The 26,786-nt window shown below is 39.9% G+C and overlaps 1 protein-coding gene and 1 pseudogene across 1 annotated transcript; one reads left to right on the top strand and one right to left on the bottom strand.

Moving 5' to 3' along the window:
• Positions 1–259: 259 nt before the first annotated feature.
• Positions 260–8,194, bottom strand: LOC118640319 (mitochondrial import receptor subunit TOM5 homolog). The gene is made up of 2 exons (XM_036277254.1): positions 8,051–8,194; positions 260–394 (listed from the first exon to the last, which is right to left on the bottom strand). The coding sequence occupies exons 1-2, from the start codon at positions 8,192–8,194 to the stop codon at positions 260–262; spliced, it is 279 nt and encodes a 92-aa protein (XP_036133147.1).
• A 4,581-nt stretch (positions 8,195–12,775) lies between these two features.
• LOC118639741 lies at positions 12,776–13,442 on the top strand (annotated as a pseudogene).
• The last annotated feature ends 13,344 nt before the right edge of the window (positions 13,443–26,786 follow it).

Raw genomic sequence — 26,786 nt, 5'->3', positions numbered from 1 at the left:
ACAAAAACAATTCAATTAAAAAATGGGCAGAGAGGAGCGATGAGGCCGAAGTCAGTTGAAGTGTGTCCATGCAAGCAGCAGACCCTGGTTGTGAGACCTGGGTGAGAATAACTGCAATGAGCATGAGAGGGCAAGCCAGGTGCAGACGCTTAGGCAGGGCAGCAACGCCACCCCTGGCTTTTATAATTCCCGTACGTCCCCCAAAGCCTAAACTACAGGGAACTAGAAGGCCCCCAAATGCCTGGAGGCTTAACATGTATCAAAGGCGCTGGAAGCCGGGCTCGGGGCTCAGCCTTTGGAGGTGACTCCGCTGGGACAGCACCGTGTGCATTAAACAGTCTTTTTCTAATCCTTGGAGTGTGTTGCAGTCTGTCTCTTCCCACCCACTGAATTTCTGCCACAACAAGCACAAGAAACACAATTTATGTATTTTTAATCCTTTCAAGTTTGTTGAAAGTTGACTTATAGCACAATCTTGTCAATTTAAAAAATGTTCAAGTGTGCCTCTCTGTTGCTGTCTGTGAATTTTGGGAATAACACCTTAGTGTCAGCAGGAAACAGGGTTGGCTACAGTGGGTGATCTATGAAGGTTGACTTCAAGTTGCTGTTCATGTTAAGTTTTCTTACTAATTTTTTGTGTGGGAGTCTACTGTTTGTGAAATTGGTACACTCTATTCCTGAATGAGAGAGGTGTGTTAAACATCCTATTATGGGCATTAATTTTTCAATTTTTCATGTCTCTGTTCTATATACTCTACAGTATGTTATTAAATTTAGGTGAATTTGGATCTTCCTGGTAAACTGAAATTGTTAATGTAAAGTGTTCTTCATTCCTAGTAGTGTTTTTGCCTTCAAGTCTACTGCATATTATTATTTATTATTTGATTTATGTTTGCATAATACATGGTTGGACAAAACTAAGTTTCAAGTTGTTCCCATGGAAAATAATACAATAATAAATTATAACACAAGTGTAAACTCTGTTTCATGTACTCACAAGTATATTTTTGTGTCATCACGTGTATCTTTTTTTCATGTTTTTACTTTCAATGTCTTTATATCCTTATGTTTCAGGTAACTTTGTAAAATTAGTTATGAGTGGCTATTAAAATTTTTTAGTAATTGATAAAAAATAAAATAAAAATATAAAAAGGGCAGAGAAACTGAATAGACGTTTTTTCAAAGAAGACACAAATGGCCAACAGATACTCATCACTAATCATCAGGAAAATGAAAATAGAAAACACAAGGAGATAGCACCTCACCTCTACTAGAACTGCTATTACCAAAAATACAAGAGAAAAGTGTTGGAGAGGATGTGGAGAAAAGGGAATCCTTTCCCACTGTTGGTGGGAATGTAAATTGATGCAGCCACTATGGAAACAGTATAAATTTTCTGCAAAAAATTCAAAACAAAATTATCACACGACCCAGTAATTCCACGTCTGGGTATAGATCTAAAGAAAATAAAAACAGCCCTGGCCAGTTTGGCTCAGTGGTTAGAGCGTCAGCCTGCGGTCTGGAGAGACCCGGGTTCGGTTCCCGCTAAGGGCACGTACCTCGGTTGCAGTTTGTCCCCGGCCCTGGTTGGTCGTGCGGGTGGCAGCCACTCGATGTGTCCCTTCACGTCGATGTTTCTCTCTCTCTCTCCCTTCCTCTCTCTCCCTCCCACTCTATCTGTACAAAAAATGGAAAAATATCCTCAGGTGAGGATAAAAAAAAAAAAAGAAAAGAAAAGAAAAACAGGTTATCAAAGTAATGTCCACACTCTCGTGTCTGTTGCAGCATTATTTACAATAACCAAAACATGGAAACAACCTAAGAGTCCATCAACAAGAGAAAGAGAAAGAATTTGTGGTATGCACATGTACTATAGGATATTATTCAGCCATGAAAAAGAATAAAACCCTGGTTTTTGAAATAATATCAGTGGTCCTTAAGGACTGTATGCTAAGCAAAATAGGTCAGACAGAGACTTTTGGTCAAGATGGCAGTGTAGGTGAACACAGTACTCAGAACCACCCCAAACCACAACTAAATTACAGAATAACCATCATTCAGAACCACCTGAAATTTAGCTGAACAGAAGTCCTACAACTAATTATATGAAGAAGAAGCCACATCAAGACTGATAGGAGGGGCAGAGAATGAGCTGGTCCCATACCCACAGGTGGTGGTGAAAAATGGAGATGGATATTTTAGCAACTGAGGACCCCTCTAAGGAGTGAGGTGTCCCAACTGCACATCAGAACCCTCAGGCCAGGGTTCTGGTGCCAGAAAGAGAAGTGCCCATAGCTTCTGGCTGTGGAAACCAGCAGGGATTTTGGCTAAATGAGTTGGAGGGCTACTAGAGTCCCAGGCATTCCTAAAAGGGCTTGCACACAGACTTACTCAAACTCACTCTGATCTCCAGTATTTGGGCAGCAGCTCAAAAGGTTCCAGGGACATAGAGGGAGGAACTGAATGGTCTGGCTTCAGGATGAGGGCTGGAGGAACAGGTTTCTCCCAAACAAAAGTACTGGCAGAGGCTATTGTTTATTTGTTGAGCCCTTCCCCCACAGAGCCAGCAGGCAGGTAACATATGTGAGTCTCCAGCAACCTGGCTATTTTTGTTCACCTCAACCTGGTGATTTCCTGAGACCACCACCCCACCCAACTTGTGAATCCACAGAAGATATTTCCAGTGGCTTTGGATACACATGGCCTCTCTTGGCTCATGCTTTGGGCTTTCCTAAAATCTCTCAAACAAGAAGCATTTGGTCTCTGTGTGCACTGTACTTCTTGCTAAGTGGCCCCAGACCTGGCATTGATGGCAGCCAGCCTTGGTTCTCAGCTTGGCCTCTCCTGGGTACCTCCAAGCCCAGCACAAGTAGCAGCCATGTGAGATCACACTGTAGCTTATGCCAGGAGTTCAAAGGCAGTGATTGACCTTGCACCTCCCAGGAGGCCCCAGAGCCAGTGCATCAGGTAGACAGCTTCAGACTGTAATGGATTACAGCCCTACCACCTCCAAAAGCAACACACTCAAGGGGTGGACATGGTGAGCACCAAAACCCCACTGAAGCAATTCCTGCTCCATGGGGTCAGCCCATGCACAGTGGCTTCTTCTCTGTAGTCACAGGTGGTCCTCAACACCAATCAGACTTGGGAGTCAATCCTTCCCAGTAACTTGCCAATAGCAATCAAAGCTCAACTGCAACAGGACAGTGTACACAACCAACACAGGGGGTGCAACTGGAACACCCAGCTGGGGTGATCAAGGAGGCTGCACCACTGGTTCCTACAAGATACTTACTACACAAGGCCACTCTACCAAGTCTGGAAGATTTAGCACTATACCTAATACATAGAAACAAACACAGGGAAGCAGCCAAAATGTGGAGACAAAAAAAAAAAAAAACAGGACCCAAATGAAAAACAAAAAGAAAGAAAGAAATCTACAGAAAAATAACTAAGTGAAATAAAGGCAAGCAAACTTTATCATTTGATCAGATACAGAGTTCAAAACAATAGTTACAAGGATGCTCAAGGAACTTAATGAGACCCTCAACAGCATAAAAAGGACAAGGAAACTATAAAAAAGAACCAGTCAAAAATAAAGCATACATGAACTGAAATGAAGAATAAATTACAGAAAATCAGCAGTAAACTAGATAAAGTAGAGAATCAAATCGGTGATTTGGAATATAAGGCAGCAGAAAATACCCAATCTGAACAGCAAAAAGAGAGAAGAACCCAAAAAAAAAACTGAGGATAGTATAAAAAGCCTCTAGGACAACTTTAAGTGGACCAAATTTCACATCATGGGGGTGCTGAAAGGAAAAGAGAGAGAGCAAGAAATTAAAAACCTATTTCAAAAATAGTGATGGAAAACTTCCCTAACCTGAAGAAGGAAACAGACATACAAGTCCAGGAAGCACAGAGAATTCCAAACAAGATGAACCTAAAGAGGCTCATACCAAGACACATCATAATTGAAAAGCCAAAGGCTAAAAACAAATAATATATTTTAAAGTATGTTTTTATTGATTTTTTTTTTTTAAAGAAAGATAGGAAGGGAGAAAGAGATAGAAACATTGATGTGAGAGAGAAACATTGATCTGCTGCCATCTGCATGCCCCCTACTGGGGACTGAGCCCACAATTCAGGCTTTTGCCCTGACCGGGAATCAAACCAGGACCTCTCAGTCCATTGAATGACCCTCATCCACTGATCCACACCGGCCAGGCAACAAACAAAGACTCTTAAAAGCAGCAAGAGAAAAGCAGTTAGTTATCTACAAGGGAGTTCCCATAAGGCTGTCCGCTGATTTCACAACAGAAACTTTGCAGGCTAGAAGGTATTGGCATGAAATATTCAGTGATGAAAAGTAAGGACCTACAACCAAGTTTATCCAGAAAAGTTATCATTTAGAATTGAAGGACAGATAAAGAGCTTTCCAGACAAGTAAAAGCTAAAGGAGTTCATTATCACCAAACCAGTATTACAAGAAATGTTAAAGGGTCTTTTTTAAGGAGAAAAAGAAGGTGGAGGAGTGGAAGAAGAAGGAGAAGGAGGAAAAGAAATAAAAATATAAAAAAATATGAGTAATAAAATGGCAATAAATACATATCTATCAACAAATATTGTAAATGCAAATGGATTAGTCCTGGCCAGGTAGCTCAATTGGTTAGAGCATCATCCTGATATACCAAGGTTGCAGATTCAATTTCCAGTCAGGGCAATGCAAGAATCAACCAATGAATGCATGCATAAGTAGAACAACAAATCTAAATGTCTCTCTCTGGCTCTCTATCTATCTCTATCTCTATCTCTATCTCTATCTCTATTTCTCCCTTTCACTCTCTCTCGAAACTAATTAATAAAATAAATAAATAAAAATTGATTAAATGCTCCAATCAAAAGACATATGGTAACTGAATGGATAAGAAAACAAGACCCACAAGACCCTTACATATGCTATCTACAAGAGACTCACTTTAGATTGAAAGATACACACTGACTGAAAGTTAAGAGATGAGAAAAATATATTTAATGAAATGAAAACAAAACAAAAAAGCAGGAATAGCAAGACTTATACCAGACAAAATAGACTTTAAAACACAGGCTATAACAAGAAACAAAAAAAGATCCAGCAACTCCACTTTTGGGTATTTATCCCAAGAGACCCAGAACACTAAATCAAAAAGACATATATATCCATGTGTTTGTTGAAGCATTATTTAAAATAGCCCAGCTATGAAAGCAATCTAAGTGTCCATCAATAGATGAATGGATAAAGAAGAAGGGCATATATACAATGGAATATTACTCAGCCATAATAAAGAGTGAAATCACCTGGCCAGAGTGGCTCAGTGGTTGAACATCGACCCATGCACCAAGAGGTCTTTAGTTCAATTCCCAGTCAGGGCATGTGCCCAGGTTGTGGGCCAAATCCCCAGTGGGGAGCATGCAGGGGTCGGCCAATTGATGTTCTCTCTCATCGATGTTTCTCTCTCTCTCTCCCTCTCCCTCCTCTCTAAAATCAATAAAGAAAAAAAAATTTTTTAAAGAGTGAAATCTTGCCATCTGCAACAATATGGATGGACCTTGAGGGTATTATGCTAAGTAAAATAAGTCAGATAGAGAAAGACAAATGCCAGATGATTTCACTTATATGTGGAATCTAAATAAACAGAACAGAAAGAGACTCATAGATACAGAGAACATTTTGAGGTTGCCAGATGGGAGAAGGGTTGAGGGGGATGGGTGAAAAAGGTAAAGGGATTTAAAAGTATAAATTGGTGGTCACAGAATAATCATGGGGATATAAAGTACGGCATAAAGAATATAGTCAATAATATTGCAATCACTATATATGGTGTCAGATGGGTATCAGATTTATCAGGGTGATTACTTTGCAAGTTGTATAAATGTCTAGTCACAGGTTGTACACCTGAAACTAATTTAATAATGTACATTACCTGTAATTTAAGAATAAATATTTTAAATGTCTGAGAAAGAAAAATACTGTGTGATATTTCTTATTTGTGGAATCCTCCAATACTGAACTTGTATAACAGAGAGCAGAATGGTGGTTACCAGGAACTGGGGGTGGGGGAAATGGGAAGATATTGGTCAGAGAGTACAAACTTACAGTTAGAAGATTCGTAAGTTCTAGGGATCTAATGTACAGCATGGTGACTATAGATATCAATATCATACCATATACTTGAAAGTTGCTAAGAGAGTGGATCTTAAATGCTTTTACCACAAAAAAGAAATGGTAACTATATGCCATGATGTGTGTATTAGCTAACACTATGCAAGTAATCATATTGCAATATATGTGTATCAGATCAACACCGTGTACACCATAAAGTTATACAATGTTACATGTTAGCTATATCTCAATAAAGTTTGAAAAAAAAAGAGACAGAGATATGTACAAATTATACTATCCATTAACAACTCTGTACTGGGGACTTACCATGGGACAAGGGCTGGGTCTCAAGGGCAGTGCGGGGAAACGCAAGGTGCATCGCTGTAAGTGGCGGCACCCAAGATCCCAGTCCTCGGAATTCAGAGTGAGAAGGGGACTTTTTAGGTCCAGAACGTGGTAAAGCATCACCCTCACAGATGGGGACACACTGGGATGGGTTTTAAGTGTTTTAAGAAGGAACACTGACACTGTGCAGGAAACGGCACGCGAGTTGGAGTGACCGCCGTGCACGACGCCCGCCCTGGAGAGCTGTGTGTCTGGGAAACAGCACGTGGCCCACTTTGGGTAGATTACAAGCCATGTGAAGGGACATGATATAAGATAAGATTATAAAGGAACAGATTCTGAAGTATCTTGAAGGACAATAAAATTCCACCTTATTAAGATATGACATGCCGAAGCTTCCCTGTGAGACTGACTTAGGAACACAAACATTGATCGGAAACGCAGTGTTTAACAGGCACTATTTTAGGTGTTGAAGATAGAAGTTCAAATTCCTGCCCTCAGGACATTTTTATTTTAGGAGAGGCAACGACAAGAACATAAATAAAAATGCGCTGTGAAGAAAAAATGAAGCAAGATAAACTAATAGAGATCGAGCGACAATGACCAAGCTGGAGAGTCAGAGGAGGCTCCCCGAGAGGGAGTCTGCAGTGAAGGCCAGGACTGCAGGGGGAGTGGGCCATGGCCACCCGGCGTCTTCCGCAGGGCCAGTAGGAAGAGGTCCTGATGAGCCATCCTGCCTGTCACACCTGAGCAAAAGCAAGCAGTCACTGTAAGTGAGGGGACAGCGGTGGAAATCATGTCGGAGAAGTCGGCAGGCCCAGATTATATGGGACTTTGAAGTATATGGACACTAGTGTGTGTTTTACTCTAAATGCTGTGAGAGCCTATGGGAAGCTTCTGAATATCGCAGAAGTAAAATTACCTGATTTGTATTTCCAAACAATTGCTCAGGCTGAGATGGAAAATCATGGGGAGCAAGGGTGAAGTTATTACTATTATCCGAATGAGAAGCACAGTGCCCCAAACCAGGGGTTCAGCTGTGGCAGTGGTCAGTTTGGGAATATGCATTAGAGGTGAAGGCAAAAGTTTGGCTGGTAGACTGTATGAGGGAGTGAGGGGAAGGGGAATTTCAAAATCAGGGAGAGAAGAGCCTGGAGCAGGGGGACCTGGTAAGAGCCTGATTTTGCCAATAAGGCAGCGGAGCAGAATTGAGGGGTTGGATCAAGACTGGCAGCAAGATGAGAGAAGGTAACCCGCAGGAAGGTTGCTAATGGAAGATCAGAGTTTGACATTATTTACAATTGTGCCACCTTTCGTGGTGGCTGAATATCACAAGTGTAAAGGCTTACTGTAGCCACAAAATCTTTTGTTCTTCCCAAACAATTTTCTATTTTAGTTATGAAGGTCATTTTCCAGAGCCAAACTTTTTTTCACAAGTCTTATGTTCATTCAATCAAAGAGTTTCTTCCATCTTTCAGGGCCTATTCATTTGCAGAGTCGAAACTGTAACCAAGTTCTCCATATCACACATTCACACATGATGTCCATTCTTCATGTCCTGGCCAGTTTCTTTAAGATAAAAGGAGTGACGCACAGCAGGGCCACATGGATGAGGAAGTTGCATGTGGAGGAGCTCGCATCCTCGAGCATCTTCGGTTCCGTCTCCTCCGGGTCCAGCTTTGGCTCAAGGCCCTCTATGCAAACCATCATTCCTCCCCTCACCAGCTTCCAGCTGCTGCTGGCTCCTGCTTTTCTTGCAGTTTAGAGAAGTATCACTCAGTATCTCTTCAAATCTTGCTTCTCTGCCATTTCCTCCTTTGCATCTTGTTTATCATTCATCTCTTCTGGATGCAGATTTTAATTAATAAACTATTTTTAGAGCAATTTTAGGTCCATAGCAAAATTTGGCTGAAAGTTACAATGAACCTACACTGACACACACGATCACCCAAAATCCATAGTGTCCGTTCTGGTTCAGTCTTGGCGGCGGTGTGCATTCTGTGGGTTTTGATAAATGTGCAGCACCATTATCGTACCGTACAGAGCAGTCCACTGCTCTAAAAATTCCCTGTGCTCTGCCTGTTTATCCCTCCCTCCCAGTAGCCACTGATCTTTCCATGCCTCCATAGTTCTGTCTTTTCTAGAAAGTCATATCATTGGATCATACAGCCCTTTGAGACTGGCTTCTTTCACTTAGCAATGTGCATTTAAGGTTTCTTTCTGTCTTTATGGCTTGATAGCTCTTTTTCGTGCTAAATAATATTCTATTATCTTGACTATACCACAGTTTATTCACCTCCTGAAAGACATCTTGGTTGCCTCTGTTTTTTTGGCAACTATGAATAAAGTTGCCATAAAAATCCATATGCAGGCTTTGTGTGAACATGATTTTCAATCTTGGGGTGGAGGGTAAATACCAAGAGGCATGACTTGCTGGATCCAATGGTAAGAGTATATGTTTAGCTTTATAGGAAACCACGAAAGTGACTGTACCATTTCACATGTCCACCAGCGATGAAGGAGACTTTCTTTGCTCCTCATCCGCATCAGCCTTCAGTGTCGTGTTTTGGATTTTGGCCTTTCTAGAAGAATGTAGTAGTATCTCATTATTGTTTTAACTTGTAATTTTCTAATGACATATAATGTTGAACATCTTTTTATATGCTTATTTGCCATTCGTATATCTAATTTGGTGAAGTGTCTGTTAAGGTCATTAGCCCATTTTTTTAAATACCATTGTTCAATTTCTTATTGTTGAGTATTAAAAGCTTTTTGTATATTTTGAATAACATCTTTATCAGATCTGTCTTCTGAAAATATTTTTTCCTCTCTGTGGCTTGTATTCACATTCTCTTGACATTGTCTTTCACAGAGCACAAGTTTTTTATTAGAATAAAATCCAGTTTATAAATTTTTCCTTGTGGACTGTCTTGCCCTGAGTGTTGTATGTAAAAATCACTGCCATACCCAAGATCATCATTCCTCCTACGTTATCTTCTAGGAGTTACATAGTTTGTGTTTTACATTAAGGCCTGGGGTCTGTCCTGAACTGGTGTTTGTGATGAGGAGGCCTGTGTTCAGATTCATTTTTTTTGTTCGTGTGGCCGGTTGTTAGAGCACAGTTTCTTAAAAAGACTATCCTGGTTCCATTGTATTGCCTTTAGCCTTCAGTCAAAGGTTATTTGATTGTATTTGTGTGGGTTTATTTCTGTCCACTAATCTATTTGTCTATTCTTTCATCAATAATTAATTAATTTAGCTTTATAGTGATTCTTAATGTTGGGTAGTATCACACCTCCAACTTTGTTTCTACTCCAAGATTGTGTTAGCTCTTCTGGGTCTTTTGCCTCTCCATATAAAATATAGAATCAGTTTGTTGATATCCACACAAAAAAAAGTAGAAAATAATGGTGTATAGGAATAATAACAAAAGATGTATATTGTATTTCTGAAGAAAATAAAATTTTATTGAAAGATGTTAAATAAAACATGAAGAGATATCGTGTTCACAGATAAAAAGATAAAACTGGTCATTCTGTCCAAATTAATCTAAAAATTGTGTAATTTCAAGGAATTTGATCAAGATGGTGGAGTAGGTAAACAATGTACTTATCTCCTCCAATGACCACATCAGAATTACAACTATATTATAGAACAATTAACCTAGATAACCATCTGAAGACTAACTGAACAGAACTCCTATAAATAAAGATATAAAGAAGAAGCCACACTGAGATTGGTTGGGGGGCCATAGACTGACCCCGCACCCATGTGGTGGTTGAGAATTTGAAGAGATATGTCATCTGCAGAGGTCCCACCTTAGGAGCAAGAGATCTCAGCCCCACACTTGACTCCCCATCTCAGAACACCAGTGTCAGGACATAGAGTCCACACAACATCTGGTTGTGAAAATCATGTGGAAGCCCAGGTACCCTCTTAAAAGTCTTGCTCATAGGCACTCACCTGGGACTCCAATAAAAGGACAGTGACCCAGGGGTGCCAAAGACATACAGGTAGAAACTGAGTTGTGTGGCTTCAGGGTGAAGGCTCAAGGGATGGCTGCCATTGTTCCTGTGTGAAGCCCTTCCCCCCCCCCCCCCCCAGGAACAAGGTGAATCTGCATCAGCCTGGTGAATTCCACCAGCTCTACCCCGACAGCTTCCTAAGACCTGCCCCACCACAAAGGCTCACAAGCCCCAGGCAATGCTCGCTATACCCTGAGACTTTTGCTGAGTGACCGGCACTGGCACCAGATCTGTATCTGTATTAAGGAGGTGAACACCACTGGCCCAGTCCTGGTGACTTCCTGAGACACTGCCTCATCCAGCTCAGGTACCGCTGGAGACCTTTTAGTGGGTGAGCCTTAGGAGCAGAACAACCAGTATGTGGGTAGCGAGTTGTTCGCTGACCTTCCCCAGGCCTGACACTGGTGGTAGCCAGCCTTAGTTTGCAGCTTGACCCCTCCCAAATGCATGCAGGAGCAGCACAGGCAGCTATCAACCAGGGATCACTTTATGTTTCCTAACAGGGAGCCGCAGGCCGGTCACGGGCAGTGTCCGACATTGACCTGCACCAGAATGCCCCCCAAGAGTCCCCAACAACACACATGGTGACCGGCTGCAGCCACAAGAGAACACCAGCCAATTAGCTCCACAAGTGGCATACCCAAAGGGAGGCTGTGACTGACACCAGACCCCACTAGGGCAGATCAACTCCATACAGTCAGCACCTGCACAGCAGCTCATAGGCTATGGTGATGGCCAATCCTCACAGCCAACCAGCCTGAACCTCAATCCCACCCACTGACATGCCACCAGCAATCAAGGCTCAACTACAGCAGAAGAGCACACACAACCCACACAGGGGACACTCCTGGAGAACCCAACTCAAGAGATTCAGGGAGACTGTGCAAGTAGGTCCCACAGGGCACCTACTACATAAGACCACCCTGCTAAGATTGGGAGAAGTAGTAGATATACCTGATACATAGAAACAAACACAGAAGGGCATACAAAATGGGGATACAAAAAAATATATATCCCAAATGTAACAGAAGAAATCTCAAGAAAGGAAAAAAGAAAAAGAAATGGAGTCAAGCAATCTACCAGATACAGAGTTCAAAACACTGGTTATAAGGATACTTAAGGAATTGGGGAAAGGGTAGATAAACTTCATGAGACCTGCAACAAAGAGATAGTAAGCATCAAAAGGGACCTAGGGACCATTTTTTTAAAGTCAGATAAAGAATACAGTAACTGAAAGGAAACCTACATTAGAAAGAATCAAAAGCACATTGGGTGAAGCAGAAAATTGAATCAGTGACTTGTAAGACAAAAATAGCACAAAACACCCAATTAGAGCAGCAAACAGAAAAAGAACTTTAAAAAATAATAATAATGTAAGGGACCTCTGAGACAACATCAAGTGTAATAATATTTGCATCATAGGGCTACCAGAAGGAGGAAAGAGAGAATAAGGGATTGAGAACGTATTTGAACAAATAATGACTGAAAATTTTCCTATATGAAGAAAATACACAGCAAGTCCACAAATTGCAGAAAATTCCAAACAAGATGAGCCCGAAAATGTCTGCACAGACACATCAGTTACCTACAAGGAAGCTCCCATAAAACTGTCAGCTGATTTCGCAACATAAAGTTTAGAGACCAGAAGGGATTACCATGAAATATTCAGTGATGAAAAGCAAGGACCTACACGTAAGACTACTCTACCCATCAAGACTTTAAAATTTAAAATTTAAAAAGAGATAAAGTGCTTACCAGATTTAAAAAAAGCTAAAAACGTTCATCACCACCAAACCAGTGTTACAGGAAATGTTAAAGAGACTTCTAGGGAACTTAAATATAAATAATAAAATGTCAATAACTATGTACCTGTCAATAATCACTTTAAATGTAAATAGGCCCTGGCAGCGTGGCTCAGTTGATTGAGCATTCCCCAATACACCAGAAGGTTGCAGGTTCAATTCCCAGTCAGGGCACATGCCTAGGTTGTCAGTTGGATCTCCTGGTGGGGGCACTTGTGGGAGGCAACTTATCAATGTTTCTCTCACATCGATGTTTCCCTCTCTCTCTCCCTAAAAATAAAATTTAAAAAAACACACAATTAAAACATATCCTCAGGTGAGAATTTAAATGTGTATGTGTGTGTGTGTGTGTGTATTTGAATTAAATGCTCCAATCAAAAGATTTATGGTGGGTGAACAGTGAGCTCAGGCGGTGGCAAGAGGCTCCGGGAGGTTCTCCTGGTTTGGGACCCCAGCGCCCAATGGGGAAATGCTCCCTGCAGCGGATACTCACTGCCGCTGCTTTCCAGAGAGAGAGAGGAATACGCCTAGCACCAGGGTCCATGCCAGCCACATCATGCCACCACTCGGCCTGCACGGCCCCAGCAGCAGCCAGTGTGCCAGGGTCTCCCTCAACTACTGTAGTGATCTGGGTCCAGGGCCTCAGATGTCCTTCACCCACCCCTAAAGATCCCAGGTGGGTAAGGGAATATTCAGAGGGATCACAATCTTTCAACTAATTTATTTTACTCTGCTAATAGGCTGAATGTAACAGAGGAATTAACGTCTAATAACCAGAGGAGATTTCTCAATGTCCAGACCAGGCTCACAGATGTCAAACACATTAACTGGAGAGTGGTGCTGAGTAGCTGCCTCTATATTCAGATCCCAGGCGGAGCTCTGCCATGGGGCGGGGGGTGGGGGGTGGGAGCCAAAGGCAGCTTCTCAAGTTTGCTGAGGAGCAGCCGCATGCTGACCATGTCTTCATTTGCTTCCAAAGAACCATCATGACAGAGCCACTGTGCTCTGTACCTTCAGCTTTATGGGCTTTGAATTATGAGACCAGAGCATCCCCTTGTCCCCAAGACATGTGATACTTGCTTCGTGGCCTGCACATTTGAAAGAGAGTCTTCTGACCAGGACAAGTAGCAGCTGTACCTCCTGGGCCCCTCACCTTTGCCACCACTGACAGATCATCACAGACCGTAGCCCCTTTGTGTGTCTAGCTTTGTGCAGATGGTGTGACCAACTGCTGCGGTGGGGTGCAAATGCCAGGCCCGTTCCCCCCTTCTGGGTCTGTCCCCAAGTTCTCATTGTGCTAATAAATGCTTATTCCAAATTAGTGGTATATTTCTTGAAGTTTAATATTGTGTTTGTAACACTAAGTATTTGTTTTAATTCTAAATAAAATTTATATATTAGCCTTTTACCACTGGTTTAAGGTGATATAGATTATCCTTGTACTTTGAGGAGTTTCTTTTTTGATGATTTGAAAAGAGTTTTAGGTCTTAAATTTTAAAAACTGGTATTAATCTATCCTTGTATTGCTTTCAAATATCTGAGTAAAGGTGATTACGGGTTTTTTTTTGTTGTTTTTTTTGTTTGTTTTTTTATGAATTTTTTATTTATTTTTTTGTTACAGATATTTTAACTTTTAACCCCATTGGCACCCCCCACCCCACCACACCTCCGCCCCGTCCCCGGCTTAGTTGTCCATGTCCATTGGTCATGCATACATGCATATAAGTTCTGTGGTTTATCTCTTCCCACTCCCCCACCTCCGCACCCCCTCTTCTGAGGGATGTCAGTCTGTGCCCTACTTCCATGTTTCTGGGTCTACTGTATTCCTCAGACTGTTATGTTCATTATATTCCGTATATAAGTGAGATCATGTGGTATTTGTCTTTTTCTGCTTGGCTTCGTTCACTTAGGATAATACTTTCGAGGTCCTTCCATGTCGTCTCAAAGGATAAGAGATCTTTCTTTCTTACCGCTGAATAGTACTCCATTGTGTATATGTACCACAGCTTTTTTATCCATTCGTCTACTGATGGACACTTGTGCTGTTTCCAGATCTTAGCTATTGTAAATACTGCTGCTATGAACATGGGGGTACATATATTCTTCCTGATTGGTGTTTCAGGCTTCTTAGGGTATATTCCCAGCAGTGGGATCACTGGGTCAAATGGAAGTTCAATTTTTAATTTTTTGAGGTAACACCATATTGTTTTCCATAGCGGCTGCACCAGTCTGCATTCCCACCAGCAGTGTATTAGAGTCCCCTTTTCTCCACACCCTCGCCAACACTTGTTGTTTGATGATTTGTTGATGGCGGCCATTCTGACAGGTGTGAGGTGATACCTCATTGTTGTTTTAATTTGCATCTCTCTGATGATTAGTGATGTTGAGCATTTCTTCATATGTCTCTTGGCCATTTGTATGTCCTGTTTGGAGAGGTGTCTATTCAGCTCCTCTGCCCATTTTTTAATTGGGTTCTTTGTCTTCCTTTTGTGGAGTTGTATGAGCACTCTATATATTGGAAATTAACCCCTTGTCTGATATATCATTGGCAATTATGCTCTCCCATACAGTGGGTAGCCTTTCCATTTTGATGATTGTATCTTTCGCTGTGCAGAAGCTTTTGAGTTTGATGTAGTCCCATGTGTTCATTTTCTCCTTTATTTCTGTTGCCTTAGGTGATGTATCAGTGAAAATTCTGCTCCGTATGATGTCCGAAATTTTGTTGCCTACATTTTCTTCTAGAATTGTTATGGATTCACGGGTCACATTTAAGTCTTTTATCCGTTTTGAGTTTATTTTTGTGTATGGTGTAAGTGCATGGTCTAGTTTCATTTTTTTGCATGTAGCTGTCCAATTTTCCCAAAACCATTTATTAAAGTGGCTGTCTTTACTCCACTGTATGCTCTTGCCTCCTTTGTCAAATATTAATTGAGTGTATTGCCTTGGGTCCATTTCTGGGTTCTCTGTTCTGTGCCACTGGTCTATATGCCTGTTCTTGTGCCAGGACCAGGCTGTTTTGGTTACAGTCGCTTTGTAGTATAACCTGATATCTGGTATTGTGATCCCACCTACTTTGTTCTTCTTTTTCAAGATTGCTGTGGCTATTCGGGGTCTTTTTTGGTTCCATATGAACTTTTGAAGTATTTGTTCTAGTTCTATGAAATATGTCGTTGGTATTTTGATGGGGATTGCATTGAATCTATAGATTGCTTTGGGTAGTATGGACATTTTAATTATGTTAATTCTTCCAATCCATGAACAGAGTATGTGCTTCCACTTTTTTATATCTTCCTCTATTTCTTTTTTCAATGACCTGTAGTTTTCTGCAAATAGGTCCTTTACTTCTTTGGTTACGTTTATTCCTAGGTATCGTAATTTTTTTGGAGCGATGGTAAATGGGATTGTTTTTCAGTTTCTCTTTCTGTGAGTTCATCATTGGTGTACAAGAATGCCATCGATTTCTTGACGTTAATTTTGTATCCTGCTACTTTGCCAAATTAATTTATTAAGTCTAGTAGATTTTTTATGGAGTCTTTAGGGTTTTCTATGTATAATATCATGTCATCTGCAAATAATGACAGTTTCACTTCCTCCTTTCCAATTTGGATCCCTTTTATTTTTTCTTCATGTCTGATTGCTGTGGCTAAGACTTCCAGTACAATGTTAAATAAGAGTGGCGAAAGTGGACCTCCCTGTCTTGTTCCTGTTCTTAATGGAAATGTTTTTAGTTTCTGTCCATTGAGTATGATGTTGGCTGTAGGTCTTTCATATATGGCCTTTATTATGTCGAGATATGATCCCTCTATTCCTACATTGCTGAGCGTTTTTATCAGAAATGGATGCTGGATTTTGTCAAATGCTTTTTCAGCATCTATTGATATGATCATGTGGTTTTTATTCTTCATTTTGTTTATGTGGTGTATCAGGTTTATTGATTTGAGAATATTGTTCCAGCCTTGCATCCCTGGAATGAATCCCACTTGGTCATGGTGAATAATTTTTTTGATGTATTTCTGGATCCGATTTGCTAATATTTTGTTCAGGATTTTGGCGTCTATGTTCATCAGGGATATTGGCCTGTAGTTTTCTTTCTTTGTAGTGTCTTTTTCTGGTTTTGGAATTAGAATTATGCTGGCCTCATAGAACGTGTTTGGAAGTCTTCCTTCTTCTTGAATTTTTTGAAATAGTTTGAGGAGAATGGGTGTTAGTTCTTTTTTCAATGTTCGGTAAAACTCCCCCGTGAAGCCATCTGGGCCTGGGCTTTTGTTTGCTGGGAGAGTCTTGATTACCTCTTCAATTTCCTTAGTTGTTATTGGTCTGTTCAAGTTTTCTGTCTTCCGGGAATAGTTTTGGGAGACTGTGTGTTTCTAGAAATTTGTCCATTTCACTTAGATTGTCGAATTTGTTGCCATATAGTTGTTCATAGTAGTTGTTAATGATCTTTTGTATTTCCGTGGTGTTGGTTGTTACTTCTCCTCTTTCATTTCTGATTTTGTGTATTTGAGTTCTCTCTCTTTGTTTCTTGGTGATACTAGCTAAGGGTCCATCAATCATGTTTATCTTTTCGAAAAACCAGCTCTTTGTTTCATTGATCCTTTGAATTGTTTTTTTGGTCTCTATGTCATTTATTTCTGCTCTGATCTTTACTATTTCCTTCCTTCTACTTGCTCTGGGGTTTTCTTTTTGTTTGCTTTCTAATTCTTTAAGTTGTGAGGTTAGACAGTCAATTAGAAATTTTTCTTGTTTTTTGAGGTAGGCCTGTAGTGTTATGAACTTCCCTCTCAGAACTGCTTTCGCTGCATCCCATAGATTTTGTGTTGTTGTGTGTTCATTTTCATTGGTTTCCAGGAAGTTTTTAATTTCTTCCTTGATCTCCTCGGTGACCCATTCATTGTTTAATAACATGCTATTTAGCCTCCATGTGTTGAAATGTCTTTGCATGTTCTTGTTGCAATTGATTTCTAGTTTCATGCCATTGTGATCTGAGAAGATGCTTGATATGATTTCAATCTTCTTGAACTTGTAGAGATTTAGTTTGTGTCCTGTCATGTGGTCTATCTTTGAGAATGTCCCATGTGCACTTGAGAAGAATGTGTATTCTGTAGTTTTGGGGTGTAATTCTCTGTAGATATCTATTAAATCCATTTGGTCTAGTGCTTCATTTAGAGTCTCTGTTTCCTTGCTAATTTTTTGCCTAGAGGTTCTATCCAGTGCTGTCAACGGGGTGTTGAAGTCCCCTGCTATGATTGTATTGTTGTCGATTTCTCCTTGGAAGTCCTCCAGAAGATTTTTAATATATTTTGGTGCTCCTATATTGGGTGCATATATGTTTATCAAGGTTATATCTTCCTGTTGGATAGATCCTTTCAATATTATGTAGTGGCCGTCTTTGTCTCTAGTTATGGTCTTCGTTTTGAAATCTATTTTATCAGATATGAGAATTGCTACCCCAGCTTTTTTTTGCTTTCCATTTGCTTGGAAAATTTTTTTCCATCCCTTCACTTTCAACCTATGTGAGTCTTTTTTTGAGAGGTGGGTCTCTTGTAAACAACATATAGATGAGTCATGCTTTCTTATCCAATCAGCTACTCTGTGTCTTTTTATGGGAGCATTCAATCCATTTACGTTTAAGATGATTATTGATATGTACTTATTTATTGCCATTTTTGTTTAGTGTGGTTCTATTTTTCTTCCCATTTCTCCTGCTAATTACAGCAGTTCTTTTAACATTTCTTGCAGTGCTGGTTTGGTGCTAATGTATTCCCTTAGCCTTTTTTTGTCTGGGAAGCTCTTTATTTGATCTTCTATTTTGAATGATAGCCTTGCTGGGTAGAGTAGTCTTGGATTCAGATTCTTGTTTTTCATGACTTTGATTACTTCATGCCATTCCCTTCTGGCCTGTAGTGTTTCTTGTGAGAAGTCAGCTGAGAGCCTTATCGGGTTCCCTTTGTAGGTAACCTGTTGCTTATCTCTTGCTGCTTTTAGGATTCTCTCTTTGTCTTTAATTTGTGGCATTTTAATTACTATGTGTCTTGGTGTGGGCCTGTTTGGGTTCTTCTTACTTGGGACTCTCTGTGCTTCTTGAACTTGAATGCCTTCTTCCTTCACCAAATTAGGGACGTTTTCTCTCACTATTTTTTTGAATATATTCTCTATCCCTTGCTCATTCTCTTCTTCTTCGGGGACTCCTATGATGCGAATATTATTACGTTTCCAGTTGTCCCATAGTTCTCTTAAGCTGTCTTCCTGTTTTTAATAGTTTTTTCCTTTTGTTTTTCTGATTGGTTGATTTTTTCTACCCTGTCTTCTAATTCACTGATCTGGTCCTCAGCTTCCCCTACTCTGCTTTTTAAACCTTCCAATGTGTTTTTCATTTCTGATATGTCATTTTTTATCTCTTCTTGATGGTTTTTATTTCCAAGTGGCTTATTTTCAGTGTCTCTATGTCCTTACTCATGCTGTTCAGCTTCCTCAAGATCATGGCTCTGAATTCTAGCTCTGTTAACATGCCTAATTGCTCCACATTGATCTCATCTTTGGTGGAGGTCTCTTGCTCTTTCATTTGGCTTCTGTTTCTGTGTTTCACCATTTTGGCTATCACTGTGGGGTTTGGAGCCTGTCAAGTTCTCCCTGTGGGTGTTGGTGTTCTGCTGTTTGTAGCTCCCTCTACTGTGTTTAGATGAGTGAGGGAGGACCCACGTTGAACACCAATGTCAAGTCTTACTTTCCTGGTTAAAGTTGCCAGCCCAGGAAAGGTACTGTTATCCTCTAGCTTTTTGCCTGGAGGCTAGCAGTCTAGGTTACTTGATGAGTTTTGGGTTGTCAGTTGATTGAAAAGCTCCCTCAGGTGCTCAGCACAAGGGGATTTCCCGAGGGTGGGGCAGATGCTGGTCGTTAGTGAGCCTCAATTAGCACTTCAATGGCCCTCAGGGTGGGGTTGGATCTCCGAGGGAGGGGCTGCCGCCTCTCTCAGAGCCCTGGGAAGGAGCAATGTGGCCACTGTCCTGAGTGGCTGCACTCAGCCAAAGCTCTGAGCGCCCTCCAGATCCCGAGTGTCCTGACACAGCTCCAGTCCAGTCCGCTCTCCCTCTGCCGGAGCCCAAGTTGAGTGGCTGTGGCTGTTTCAGCCTCTGTCCCGGCTGCGCTGTGGAGCCGCCTGGGAGTGTGACCCGAGGGCGCTGCTCCCAGCTAAGGCTGCTGCCGAGCTGCCGACCGTGGGCTCCCAGCCCCGTCTCGCGCCTTCGCAAGCCTACCAGGATGGAGTCAGTGTCCCTCGTTGTATGGTCCTCCAAGCTGCTTTTCTGTTGGTTTTTCCCATCGATTTGTCTGTGTTATAGTTGTAATTCCAGTTTGGTTCTGGGAGATGGTCTGTGTAGCTCCGTTCTGCCGCCATTTTTCCTCTCCACGTTTTTTTTTTCTTTTCTTTTTAAGAAAGATAAAGGGTGGCTGAATAGATAAGAAATCAAGACCCATAAATATACTATCTAAAAGAGATCCACTTCAGATTAAAAGATACATACTGACTAAAAGTAAAAGGATTGAAAAAATATATTTCATGCAAATGGAAACCAAAAAAATCTAGGTTAGTAATATTTATATCAGATAAAAGGGACTTTAAAACAAAAGCTATAAGAGACAAAGAAGGACATTTCATAATGATAAAGGGACCATCAACAAGAGGATATAATCCTTGTAAATGTTTATGCACACAACATAGGAGCATCTAAATATATACAGCAAATATAAGTGGCCATAAAGAGAGATATTGACAGTAATGCAGCCATAGTAGGGGACTTTAACACCCCATCACGTCAATGGGTAGATCTTCCAGACAGAAAATAACAAAGAAACAACAAGCTTAAAATGATACATTAGACGAGATGGATTTAATTGGCGTTCTTACTTTTTTTTGGTATCTGCCCATAGCAGGAACCGAACCCGGGACTCTCTGGTCCGCAGGCCAACACTCCCACTGCTGAGCCAAACCAGCCAGGGCTTAATTGGCATTTTTAGAGCATTTCACCCCAAAGCAACAAAATGTACATACTTTTCAACAGCATATAGTATATTTTCTAGATTAGACCATGTGCTAGGACACAAAACAAGTCTCAATTAATTAAAGAAGTTTAAAAGCATGCCAAGCATCATCTCTGACCACAATGGTGCAAAACTAGAAATCAATTACAAGAAAAAAAACTAAAAACACACAATACATGGAGGCTGAATAACATGCTACTAAACAATAAATGGGTTAACAATGAGATGAAGAAAGAAATCAAAAGATACCTTGAGATAAATAAAAATAAACACACAATAAACCTAAATCAGTGGGACACAATAAAAAAGTAGTCCTAAGAGAGGAATTCACAGCAATACAGGCCTAACTAAAGAAATAAGAAAAATCTCAAATAAACAGTTTAACTTTATACCTAAAGAAACTAGAAAATTAACAACAAAGACAAAGTGAGTAGAAGTAAGAAAATAATAAAGATCAGAGTAGAAATAAATAAGAGTCTGAAAAAATACAAAAGATCAATAAATCCAAAAGCTGTTTCTTCAAGAAAATAAACAAGATTGATAAACATTTAACCAGAACACCTTAAGAAACAAAAAGACAAGACCCAGCAAAATAAAATCAGAAATGAAAGAGAACTAATAACTGAAAAACAGAAATATAAATAATTATTTTTAAAAATACTGTAAATAATTATATGCCAAAAAACTGGACAATATGGAAGAAACAAATTTCTAGAAATTAAATCAAGAAAAAACAAAAAGTCTAAAAAAAAATTACTACCAACAAAATTAAATTAGTAATTAAAAAACACCCAACAAACAAAAGTCCTGGACCGAATGTCTTCAGAGATGAATTTTATTAAACATTCAAAAAAGAATGAACACCTATCCTCAAACTATTCAAAAAAATTCAAGAGAAGGAAGACCACCTTTATTTTTATTCTAAAACCAGAAAGAGGCATTACCAGAAAGAAAATTATAGGCCAATATCCCTGATGAACAAAGATGCAAAAATTATCAATAATATATTAGCAAACTAAATTCGACAATACATTAAAAAGATCATGCACCATGATTAAGTGGCCTTTATTCCTGGTATACAACTTTGGTTCAGTATCTGCAAATCAATTAATGTGCTACACCACATAAACAAAATGAAGGATTAAAATCACATAATCATATCAATAGATGCAGAAAAAGCATCTGACAAAATCCAGCACTCGTTTATGATAAAAATAAAAATCTCAGCATAGTGGGAATATAGTAAACCTCAAGATAATGAAGGCCACATATGACAAACCAACAACTAACATCATACTAAACAGAGAAAAGTTAAAAGCATTCTCCTTAACATCAGAAACAAAACAGGGATGTCCACTTTCACCACTCTTATTCAAGATAGTATTAGAAGTCCTAACTATAGCAATCAGACCAGAAAAAAAAAAAAACAGGCATCAAAATTAGAAAGGAAGAAGTAAAATTGTAATTTTTCTTAGATGATATCATGCAGATTCCACACAAAAAAACTGCTAGAACTGACAAACAAAGTGCAGGATAGAAAATAAATATTCAGAAAATAGTTGCATTTTTATATACCAATAATGAACTATTAGGAAGGAAAACTAAAAAAAAAATCCCATTTACAATTGCATTAAGAAAAAATATATATCTAGGGATAAATATAACTAAGGAGATAAAAGACCAGTACGAGGAAATTATAAGATATTAAAAACAGAAATTGGCTCTGGCCGGTTTGGCTCAGCAGTTAGAGCATCGGCCAGCCGACCAATGAGTCACAGGTTCGATTCTGGTCAAGGACAGGTACTTCAGTTGCGGTTTGTCCCCAGCCCTGGTCGGGTCGTGCGGGAGGCAACCAGTTGATGTGTCTCTCTCACATCGATGTTTCCCTTTCTCCCTCTACCTCCCTCCCACTCTATCTGATGATAAATGGAGAAATATCCTCGGGTAAGAAATTAAAAAGAAAAAAAGAACTTGAAGAAGACACAAATAATGGAGGCATACACTGTGGCTCGTGGATAGGAAAAATTAACATTGTTAAAATGTTCATACTACTCAAAGCAATCTATGGAGTCAATGTAATCCTTATCAAAACATCAATGGCATTTGTCACAGAAATAGAACAAATAATCCTGAAGTTTATGTGGAACCACAAAAGACCTAGAGTAGCCACAGCAATCTTGAGGAAGAACAAATTTGGAGGTTCATGCTACCAGATGTAAAACTATACTACAAGGCTATAATAATAAAAACAAGATAGTACTAGCATAAAAATACACACAGAGATCAATGGAACAGACTAGAATTCAGAAATAAGCCAATGCATATACGGGCAATTAACATACAATGTCACATTGAGACAATTAACAGACAATGTAACATCCAATGTCTCATACAATGAGACAAGAACATACAATGGAGGAAAGACAGTCTATTTGATAAATGGTGTTTGGGAATTTGGGCAGATACATGAAAAAAATAAAAGTAAATGACATTCATAAACCATATTCAAGAATATACTAAAAATGGATTAAGACTTAAAGGTAAGATTCAAAATCATGAAACTCCTAGAAACAAACGTAGGCAATAAAATCTCTGACTTCTCTCTTAGCAGTATTTTTTATATATCTCCTCAGGCAAGGAAACAAAAGAAAGAACAAATGGGACTACATCAAACTAGAAAGGTTTTGCACAGCAAAGGAAACTATCAACAAAATGAAAGACAACCCACTGAATGGGAGAACATATTCACCAATACATCTGATACGGAGTTAATATCCAATTAATTCATACAATTCACCACCAAAAAACAATCCAATTGAAATTGGACAGAAGACCTGAATAAACATATATTCCAAAGAGGTCATAGAAATGGCCAACAGACATATGAAAGATGCTCAATGTTACTCATCATCAGAAAAATGCAAATTAAAACCACAGTTAGATATCACCTCACACCTGTCAGAATGGCTATCATCGACAAATCAACAAATAATAAGTGTTAGCTAGAGTGTGTATAAAAGGGTTCTTTTGTGTACTCTTTGTAGGATTATAGATTGGTGCAGCCACTATAAAAAACAATATGGAGTTTCCTCAACAATTAAGAATAGAACTACATTATGATGCTGCAATCCCACTTCTGGGAATTTATCCAAAGAAATCCAAAACACTAATTTGAAAAGATATATACACACCTATGTTCACTGCAGCATTATTTACAATAACCAAGATATGGAAACAACCCAAATGCCCATCAATAGAATAGTGCATAAAGAAGAAGTGCACATATATACAATGGAATATCATGCAGCCATAAAAAAGAATAAAATCTCACCATCTGTGACAACATGGATGAACCTGAAGCGTATTATACTAATTGAAATGTCAGACCAAAAAAAAAGGCAAATATCATATGATTTCACTTATATATGGAATCTAAAGAACAAAATAAACAAACTAGTAGATACAGAGAACTGTAAGTTGCCAGTTGGAAGGGGGTTTGGGAGTTGGGTGAAATAAAGAAATTAATAACTACAAATTGGTAGTTAAAAAATAGTGATAGGAATATAAAAGTACAGCATAGGGAGTATAATCAATAACATTCTAATAACTATGTATAGTGCCAGGTGAGAACTAGAATTATCAGGAAGAAAACTGTACATTTATAATTGCCTAACCACCATGCTGTACACCTGAAACTAATATAAAATACTATTGAATGTCAGCTGTAATTAAAAAATAAATAAAAATTGTGTGTGATTTCAATAAAATTAGACAAGGATGCTTAAGCAATATGACCAATCAATTCTAAAATGTGCATGGAAAAATCAAAAGATAAAAAAATGACCAAAATTTTCGAAGAACAAAGTGGGTATAATCATTATGTAAAATATTAATACATTAAAGCTATAGTTAAAATAGTTTGGCATTGCTAAGAGAGAAAAAATAAAATAGAATGCCAGGAATAATATTTTGAATATATGAAACTTGATATTTCACAAAGGGATGATATAAGTCACTGGGGAAGTTATGGAATAACAAATAAGCGGTGTTGAGGCAACTAGGTGCTCATGTTTAAAAAAATTATATTTGTCACTTTATACCAAAAATATGCTTTACATAGATATAAAAACTAAATGCAAAACAAAACTTTAAAACCCATTCGAAGAAAATAAACCTTGGAATAGGGAAGAATTTGTTAAGATCCCAAAAGCATCAGCCATAGAGAAGTCTTATTAATTTCACATTAAAACTGAAAACTGCCCTGGCCAGTTTGGCACAGTGGTTAGAGAGTCGGCATGCAGACCAGAGAGTTCTGGGTTCAGTTCCCGCTAAGGGCACGTAACTCAGTTGCAGTTTGTCCCCACCCAGTTGGGGTCGTGTAGGTGGCAACCACTCGATGTGTCTCTCTCACATCAATGTTTCTCTCTCTCTCTTCCCCCCTCTCTCCCTCCCGCTCTATCTGAAGATAAAAGCAAAAATGTCCTCAAGTAAGGATAAAAAAAAAAAAAAGAATTAAAAAAAAAACTGAAAACCTATGAACATGAAAAGTTACAAATTAAAAAGACAAAATACAGATAAGGAAAAGATATATGCAATACATGTAACCAAGTTAGGATTTATATCCAGGACATATGAAAATTACAACTAAATAAGGAAAAGACAGACAATTCTATGGAAAAATTAGCAACGGGAACCAGCAAGCAATTTATAGGGGAAAAGAAGCTGAAATGGCCAGAATACAAAAATATCATCAATCTCATTAGTAATCATAGAAATAAAAATTACAGCACCAACACCAATATATCATTTTACATCCATCTATTAACAAAGATTAAAAGTTTAATGACACCGGTATTGAAGGGAAGTTACGGACTTCCAGTCAAGATGGTGGGTAGGTAAACATGGTCCTCACCTCCTCCCACAACCACATCAAAATCACAAGTAAACTACAGAATAGCCATGATTCAGAACTGCCTGAAATCCAGCTGAGTGTAAGTCCTACAACTACGAAATTAAAGAAGAAGCCACATGGAGACTGGTAGGAAGGAGCAGAGGCACATACAGGCTGGTCCACACCCACGTGTGGCAGATAATAACCAGGAGGGATACCTCAGCTGGGAAGGACCTAGGAAGCAAGGGGTCTTCTTCCTATACCATGCCCCCCAGCTCAGGGTTCCAGTGCCAGGAAGAGAAGTCCCCAAGACTTCCAGCTATAAAAAACAGTGGGAACTGTGGCTGAGGGAGGCGGAGGCTCCTGGAGTCCCATGCAGTTCCTCTTAAAGGCCCTTGCATGGACTTACTCTGACCCGTTCCCTCCAGGCTCCAGTGTGAGGGAGGCAGATTGAGGGCACCAGGGCCATACGAGGAAGAACTGAGTTGTTTGACACCAGGGCAAGAGCTGGAGAGGCAACTTTCTCCCTGACAAACACTGGTGGAGGCTGTTGTTTTTTTGGTGAGCCCTTCCCCCACAAGCCAGGCAGATAGGCAACATATCTGGGACTCCAGCAACCTGGCTCATACAGTTTGCTCTGCCCTGGTTATTCCCTGAGTCCCTGCCCCACCCAAATTTCAAGCCCACCCAAGCTGTTCCCAGTGGCTTTACCATAGGACTGGCCTGTCTTGGCTCCTGCTTCAGATTTTCCTAAACTCTCTCAAACAAGCAGCATCTGACCTCAGTGAGCCCCATACCTCTCACTAAGTGGCCCCAGGCACAGCATTAGAAGCAGCCAGCCTTGGTTCACAGCTTGGTTTTGCCTGGGTACCTCCAAGCCCAGTATAAGAAGCAGCCATCTTCAAATCACTTTGTAGCTTATGCCTGGTGGCCCCAGGTAGAACATAGGCAGTGGCTGACCTTGCCCCAGAGCCAGCACATCTAATGGACAGCTTCAGACCATGGTGAAGCACCACCACCCAACCACCTCCACAAGTGACATACTCAAGGAGTGTACTCAGTGAGTACCTGCTGAGGTAAGTGTTGTTCTGTGTGGTGGGCCCCTGCACAGCTGATCCTCCAAGGTAATCAGAGATCAGTGGTCAGTGGACATAGTCCTCGCAGCTGATCAGCCTGAGTAAATTCTTCCCACTGACATACCAGCTGCAATCAAGACTCATTTACAACAGAAAAGTATACAGTCCACACTAGGGGTGCACCTTGAGATCCCAGCTGGGGTGATCAGGGAGGCTGTGCCACTGGACCCTATAGGACACCTGCTACAATAAGCCACCCTTCAAAGTCTAGAAGACATAGAAACTCTACCTAATACATAGAAACAAACACAGGGAGGCAGCCGAAATGAGGAGACAAAGAAACATGTCCCAAATGAAATAACAAAACAAAACTCCAGGAAAAGAACTAAAGGAAACAGAGCTAAGCAATCTAACAGATGCAAAGTTTAGAACACTGGTTATAAAGATGCTCAAGGAACTTAGTGAGGA

The sequence above is a fragment of the Molossus molossus genome, unplaced genomic scaffold, assembly GCF_014108415.1.
Source record: "Molossus molossus isolate mMolMol1 unplaced genomic scaffold, mMolMol1.p scaffold_m16_p_22, whole genome shotgun sequence".
NCBI classification, from domain to species: Eukaryota; Metazoa; Chordata; class Mammalia; order Chiroptera; family Molossidae; genus Molossus; species Molossus molossus.
Note: the sequence above shows the minus strand (reverse complement) of the source record. Positions and strands in the feature narration are given on the sequence as shown.

Coding starts and splice junctions, on each gene's coding strand:
- LOC118640319 (XM_036277254.1), bottom strand. CDS start 8,194: ATGGTTTGCATAGAGGGCCTTGAGCCAAAGCTGGACCCGGAGGAGACG. Junction 395..8,050: donor CTTTTATCTTAAAGAAACTG/GCCAGGACATGA, acceptor TTGTTGTGGCAG/AAATTCAGTGGGTGGGAAGA.